This window comes from Vigna angularis, chromosome 6 (genome assembly GCF_016808095.1).
Source record: "Vigna angularis cultivar LongXiaoDou No.4 chromosome 6, ASM1680809v1, whole genome shotgun sequence".
NCBI lineage: Eukaryota > Viridiplantae > Streptophyta > Magnoliopsida > Fabales > Fabaceae > Vigna > Vigna angularis.
Genome location: NC_068975.1, coordinates 22,664,380 through 22,671,923, shown reverse-complemented (window position 1 = coordinate 22,671,923; position 7,544 = coordinate 22,664,380). Strand labels below are relative to the sequence as shown.

At 49.8% G+C, this 7,544-nt stretch overlaps 1 protein-coding gene across 1 annotated transcript; it reads left to right on the top strand.

Annotated features, from left to right (window-relative positions):
- The first annotated feature begins 430 nt into the window (after window positions 1-430).
- Window positions 431-1,207, top strand: LOC108341488 (uncharacterized). The gene has a single exon (XM_017579164.1). The coding sequence runs from the start codon at window positions 431-433 to the stop codon at window positions 1,205-1,207; it is 777 nt and encodes a 258-aa protein (XP_017434653.1).
- The last annotated feature ends 6,337 nt before the right edge of the window (window positions 1,208-7,544 follow it).

The window sequence follows — 7,544 nt, the reverse complement described above, 5'->3', positions numbered from 1 at the left end:
AAGTAAGGCTAAGTCCGTTCATGCCGAGAGCGCCGCAGGGAACAAACAGTTAGTGGTGAAGGCCGAGAGCTCATCCACCTTGCTCCCTTTCGTCTAGGCGATCATGGACGTCCACATATCAGAACAGTTCATTCCGCCCCAGTTCAAGATATACGACGGGACGACGGACCCATAGGACCACATTAAGACCTTTTCCAACACAATGGCGTTCCGCACGGGCAATTACGCCATATGATGTCGAGCATTCTCCCTCTCACTGGAAGGGGAGGCGCTGGAATGGTTCAATTCGCTTCCTCCAAACTCCATAAAGAACTTTGTGGGGTTACAACGCTTATTCAACCGCTAGTTTACAAGTAGTAGTACTCAGGACTTGACTATCTTCGAGTTGGTATTCTAAGGCAATGAAAAGGAGGAACCCTTAAAGGCGTTCATGGATCGCTATCAGAAGACCGTACGGCGGGTGAAAGGTTTAAGCCCGAAACTTGCCCTACAGTACGTTATGCCTGCCCTCAAGCCCGGACCTTTCAAGGATAGTGTTTGTCGGCGAGCTCCTAAGACCATGAAGGAACTGAGAGAGAGGGCGACCGATGAAATAAGGGTAGAAGAGATGAAGCAGTCATATAAGAAAGAAGGCCAGGAAGTCAAGGGAGAGAAGACTGACGGAAGGAGGTTGAACGGTAGAACCGGCAAGCCGGGGGAGTTCAAGCAGAGAGAACCCAGGGGACCGCAATTCCAACAGTACACCCCGCTGAACGCCCCACGGGAAAAGATATTTCAAGAGGCGTTGAGCGCCGAGTTAATCATGCCGCCAAAGAAACGACCCACGCTGCCAGGGGCAGACGACAACAAACATTGTTTATACCACAAGAACATGGGTCACACCACGGAGGAGTGTGTGACCCTGAAGGATAAGATCGAAGAGCCACTACGAGCGGGACGGTTGAAGAAATACGTGAAGGCTGACCGTCCCGAGCCACCACAACAGCAACCACGAAGTCCCCGACGGACGACTCCATGGAGATTGGAGAGACGTGAAGGATCGAGACATGACCGAGCAGACCATTCTCGGGCCAAAAGGCGACGAAGCAGAAGCCGAAGCAGGACCCAGGACCGTCCCCTACGAGGACATATCAACATGATTTCTGGAGGATTCGCGGGGGGTGGGTCCACTTCATCCGCCCGAAAGCGTCACATACAGGCCTTGTGATCGTTGTACGCAGTGGGGAAGCCACGGAGAACGATGCCGCCCATAACCTTTCCGAACAAAGACTTTCACGCCCCTGACCCCGACCAAGATGACCCTATGGTAATAACGGCAGAGATCGCCCGCTACAGCGTCAGCAAGGTGTTTGTTGACCAGGGAAGCTCGGTGAACATCCTCTACTGGAAAACCTTCCAGAAGATGAATATCTCGGACGACCTTATTGTCCCATACAACAAGCAGATCGTGGGTTTCACGGGTGAAAGGGTGGACACTCAAGGGTACGTTGATTTGTGCACTCGTCTGGGTACCGGTCGGGACAACGAAGAGAAAAGGATTAGGTATCTATTGGTGGAAGTTAACACCTCATACAATGTGCACCTGGGCCGACCATGTCTGAACGCCTTCGGAGCAATCGTGTCAACCCCCCATCTGGTCATGAAGTATCCATCTGATAGGGGAACAATCTGCACGGTTCGAGGAGATCAGAAGACAGCAAGGGAGTGTTACGCGACAGGTTTGAAGCTCCATACCAGAACGGTCAAGAGAAGGACGAGCGGTTCTAAAGTGGCCATGGCAGACCTTAACCTACGGACGAACACAAAGGACCAATTAGAGCCACTAGGGGAGACACAGCCGGTCTTGATAGGAAAAGACATTTCCCGGACCACAATCATGGCCCGTGGGCTGGAAAGAGAAATCAGTTCCGCCTTATGGCGAAACCGAGACCTGTTTGCCTGGACGGCCGCCGATATGCCGGGGATTCATCCCTTAGTCATGTCCCACAAACTAGCGTTGTTTAAAGAAGCGTGACCGATAGCACAGAAGAAGCGGCGGATGGGAGAAGAGAAGAAGAAGGTTGTTGAGGAGGAAGTAAGGAAGTTGAGTGAGGAAGGATTTGTCAGGGAGGTGACATACACCACGTGGCTCGCTAATGTGGTCATGGTCAAGAAGGCTAGTGGAAAATGGCGCATTTGCACCGACTACACTGACCTGAACAAGGCCTGTCCCAAGGATTCTCATCCTTTGCCAAGCATTGACGCGTTGGTGGATGGGGCCTCGGGCCACCAGATGTTAAGCTTCCTGGACGCGTACTCTGGGTATAATCAAATACCTATGTATGAACCCGACCAGGAAAAGACAACATTTATCACTGATAAGGCAAACTTTTGTTATGAAGTTATGCCTTTTGGCTTAAAGAACGCCGGAGCCACGTATCAGCGTCTAATGGATAGGACTTTGCGGAGCAGATCGATCGATGTACGGACGTTTATGTCGACAACATGGTCGTCCGCTCCCCCGACAGATGGCACCACGTGAAGGACTTAGAATAAGTCTTCAAGCAAGTAAGAAGGTATGGGATGAGACTGAACCCGGTGAAGTGCACGTTCGGAGTGGTTGTCGTAAAGTTTCTCGGATTTATGCTTACCGACCGAGGAAACGAGGCCAACCCCGATAAATGTGCAGCCGTGTTAGAAATGCAAAGCCCGACCACCCTTAAGGAGGTTCAGAGGTTGGTTGGTCGGCTCACCGCGCTGTCGTGATTCATCCCTAAGCTGGTCGAGCGGGTGCGACCGGTGTTAAGAAAGATGAGGAGAGGGTCAAGCAACATGTGGGATGCTGAGTGCGAAGAAGCGTTCCAAGATGTGAAGGCAATCTTGATGAATCCACCAGTGATGAACTGCCCGAAACCCAAAGAAGATTTACAGATCTATTTGGGCGTCTCAGAATCAGCGATTAGCGCTGCGCTGCTTCAAGAGCGACCCGAACCTAAGCTCGTGTACTTCATAAGTCGGACCCTCCAGGAGGCCGAAACATGATATCAACAAGTGGAGAAGGTAGTCCTAACCTTGCTGAACGCATCCAGAAGACTTCGATCGTACTTCCAGAGTCACCAAGTCATCGTTCGGACAAATTTTCCTATTTCCAAGATCTTGAGGAAGCCTGACTTGGCAGGACGAATGGTGGGATGGGCGGTTGAACTGTTAGAATTCGGTCTGCAATATGAACCGAGGGGGTCGCTTAAAGGCCAACATTTGGCTGACTTTGCAGCAGAGCTACCCTCGGTAGTTAATGATGAATGGAATATGTACGTTGATGGGGCCTCCGGACGGTCCGTAAGCGGAGCAGGGATAGTTTTAGAAGGCCCGAACGACTTCTTGCTGGAACACTCTCTATTCTTCAAGTTCAAAACCTCCAACAATCAAGCGGAGTATGAAGCACTGGTGGCAGGTTTAGAACTGGCAAGGGATATGGGGGCTAGGAAGGTAGTATGCCGAACGGATTCCCAACTCATAGGAGGGCAAATGAACGGAGAATTTCAGGTGAAGGAGGAGAACCTTCTTCGGTATTTCCATAAGGCTTCGGCGTTAGCCAAAACATTTGAACAAGTTCACATCCGACACATCACCCGCGAGGACAACTCTAGGGCAAACATGTTATCAAAGCTAAGTTCAGGTAAAGCCAAAGGTTAGTTGACTACAATCATACGTCAAGTGCTGCTACAGCCATTAGTGGAGTGTTTGACCGTGACAAAAGACGAGGTCGGGGATTGGCGAGCATAAATCCAAGCATTAATGGCTCAGGAGGACGCAGGCCAGTCAATTCGACCGACCGACGTCAAGAATATTGCCCGCTACTTAGTGGTAGGGGACGACCTGTATCGGAGAGGATTTTCTACCCCCTCCTCAAATGCCTCACTAAGGAGGAAGCACGATACGTCATGCATGAGCTCCACAATGGTGTTTGTGGATTTCACACCGGACATCGAACTTTGAAAGCCCGGGTGCTGCGAGCTGGATACTACTGGCCTACTATGGAGGAAAACACCAAGACATTCATTCAGAAGTGCATCAGCTATCAGGCCCACGCCAACGATGTACACGCGCCACCGTATAATTTGAACCCCCTCATATCTCCATGGCCGTTCGCCCAATGGGGAATGGATATTGTCGGTCCATTCCCCTGGGGATGGCACATAAGAAGTTACTCCTCGTCGCGATTGACTATTTCACCAAGTGGGTCAAGGTCGAGGCTCTCGCTACTATTACGGCAGCCCAAGTGCAGAAGTTTGACTGGAGGTTGATTTGTCGTTTCGGCCTTCCCCAAACAATTGTCACTGACAACGGACGATAGTTCATCGATAAGAAGCTGGGCGAATTTTACAAGAGTTTGGGAATCAAACACGTGACCAGTTCCGTGGAACACCCCCAGACAAACGGCCAAGTGCAGGCCGTCAACAAGACTATAGTGGCGGAGCTGAAAAAACGTCTGTGCGATAGAAAGGGAGCCTGGGTGGACGAACTCCAAGAGGTCTTGTGGGCCTACAGATGCACGCCACACGGAACGACCGACGAAACTCCTTTCAACCTAACATATGGGACCGATGCCATGTTACTGGTTGAACTTGGATAGTCGTCCTTGCGGAGGCAGGTACGGGATCTTCAGATAAACGACGCCGATCTTCGGGTGGAGTTGGATACCTTGTAGGAGCAGAGAGGTCGGGCAGCGCTTAGAGCAGAAGCATGCAAGCGAATGGTAGAAAGGAAATACAACTCCTAGGTTCGACCCAGAAGCTTCCAAGAAAGAGACTTAGTGTGGAGGAAGACTGGCGAAGCCCGCCGGACGGCCTGACACGGCAAGCTTGCTGCTAAGTGGGAGGGGCCTTTTCGAACTGCTGAAGCCCTGGGTAACGGGGCGTATAGGCTCACGCATCCGGACGGATGCCAAATCCCGAACACTTTGAATGTCACTCATTTAAAGTTTTACTTTAGTTAATTTATCAATCGTTGTACTCCTCTTATCAATGATTAATACGATATTCAAGGCCTTTATCTCCAATCAAATTCTTACAATATAACCAATGAAGAACGAACGAAGAAGCAAAGTCCAAACTGATGAACGGAGTTCCGATAAGGAACTGCTGTCAACTTGGCCGAGCGGTGAACGGTATTACCTGGTGCTCGGTATGAAGAAATAAAGTCCAAGTGGATGAACAGAGTTTCGATAAGTAACTGCTGTCAGCTTGGTCGAGCGATGAACGGTATTACCTGCTGCTTGGTATGAAGAAATAAAATCCAAGTTGATGAACGGAGTTCCGATAAGGAACTGGTGTCAGCTTGGCCGAGCAGTGAATGGTTTTACCTGCCGCTCAGTATGAAGAAATAAAATCCAAGTTGATGAACGGAGTTCCGATAAGGAACTGGTGTCAGCTTGGCCGAGCGGTGAACGGTATTACCTGCCGCACTGTATGAAGAAATAAAATCTAAGTTGATGAACAAAGTTCCGATAAGGAATTGTTGTCAGCTTGGCCGAGCGGTGAACGGTATTATGTGTCGCTCGGTATAAAGAAATAAAATCCAAGTTGATGAACAGAGTTCCGAAAAGGAACTGTTGTCAGCTTGGCCGAACGGAGAACGATAAACCCTGTTGTTCGGTTCGAATAAATACAAGTTGATGAACGAAGTTGAACGACAAGTCTAAAACAGGACCTACCACGAACTTCGCCTCGTAAAAAGTATAGTCGTTCGGCACTGTAAAATTACACTTAAAACCAGTACATTAAGCGAATCGCGGACTATTGGATACCCTTAAATCAAACGCAAAACTAAGATCAAGACAATATTTAAAGGTAAATATGTTTTATATAATTGTAAGAAGGAGGTCGTTTATAATAAGATGGTATTAGGAGGCCGATACGAAAACACCTAACAAGCCTAAGTGTTTTACGGTCGACCTCAGCAAAAAATCAACAAAAAATCCCCCCTTCCCCCGATCGGTAGGTCGTCTACTCGTCCTCCCCGGCCTGATTATCTACCAACGGATCTTCAACAGCAGTGTTATCAACTTGAACGGGCTCATCCACCCCCGCCTCTTCGTCATCACCTTCGTCTATCGGAAGCATCTTCCCATCGAACACATCTTGATGGATATCGAAGCCGGAAGCCAGGGGGTCCACGTTCAGGAGGAAGACCGCTTGACGCATCGCCTTGTTAAAACCTTCCTCGTGCTCAATCACCACGTTTGCGTTCAGCGTCGAGATCGTCCTGTTCGCCTTGAGCAACTCGGTAGTGAGGGTTTCATTTTGGTCGACCAGTTCCTCCTCCCTCAGTCCCAACCTCTTGACCTTCACTTTCAGCTTGCCGACTTCTTGAGCTGATCGATCAGCCTTTGCCCGGGCGGCCTTTAGTTGATCACGGAGGTGGGTCAACTCGGCATGGGTGTCATCTAGCTTCGCTTGCAGACCGACCCGCTTCACAACACATCCGGCATGGTCGATGACCAATGCTTCCACCCGAACTCGAAGAGCATCGGAGGTCTTCTTCTTCTCATCCAACTCAGCTTGCAAGTCGTGGGATCTCATATGAGCGACAAGCTCGCGAGCTCACCAAGTTAACATCGCCCCCCGGGCCATTAGCTCTAGTCCGGCATTGATCAGCTCTCCCTCGGACCGCCCGTTGAGAGGAGCCTATGTGAAAGTTCATGCGAGAACTCACATGAAACTCAGGATCAAGAACACCGACAGGGATAGGGCGTAGAGAACTTCCCTCTCGGCGACTTCTCTTGGAAGAGGATTTCTCCCCTTCCTTCGATTTCCTCTTTTTCTCAGAGGGAACAACTACGGTGGTCGGAGTGGTCCCAGTAGAAGGCTCCAGATCAACTACTGGTGGAGTTCGATTAACAGCCATCATCACTTGCTCCATAAGAGGAACCACCAGACGGGCCTTCAGGAACGCGAACGCGCGATTGGAAGAAGCCGTCTGAGGATCACGACCCTTGGAACCACCCTCCCCCTGACGTTTGTGGGAGAAAAGAAAACAAAAATTTTGCGTGGCGTCGGCAAAGACATATAGCCTGAAAAGAAAACAAAAATGTAGCTAAGTTAAACAACAAGACAATAAAGAATTCATGGAAGACACCATACCGAACGCCATCTGGTCAAAATCCTCGTGACCAAGGCACTCATTAAAGCCGCGGGCGTTAAGGCGGTGGGGTAGGGCATTAATGATCCTAATGGCTTCCAACTCTTCTGGGGTCATGCGACCGACCGCCAGGCTTTTATTTTCCGAGGGTTCCTTGTCCAATAAAAAGGGAACAGAGGGAGACCCACCTCGTCATGGAATTCGGACCGACCGGTCTCTTTTATTATCACTTTAAAATATCGAGTCTTGAAAATTTTAAACGACTCACTGTACGGCTTAAGCAAAGTTTGGCTAGGAACGGAAGAAAGCGACACCCATCCTCATTTTGCCAATGGCCGGACGTTGAAATAATGAAGGAAAATCGGCACAGACGGAGTAATTCCCATCGCGGCACAGATCGTTACGAAGGCTTGAATGGCCGC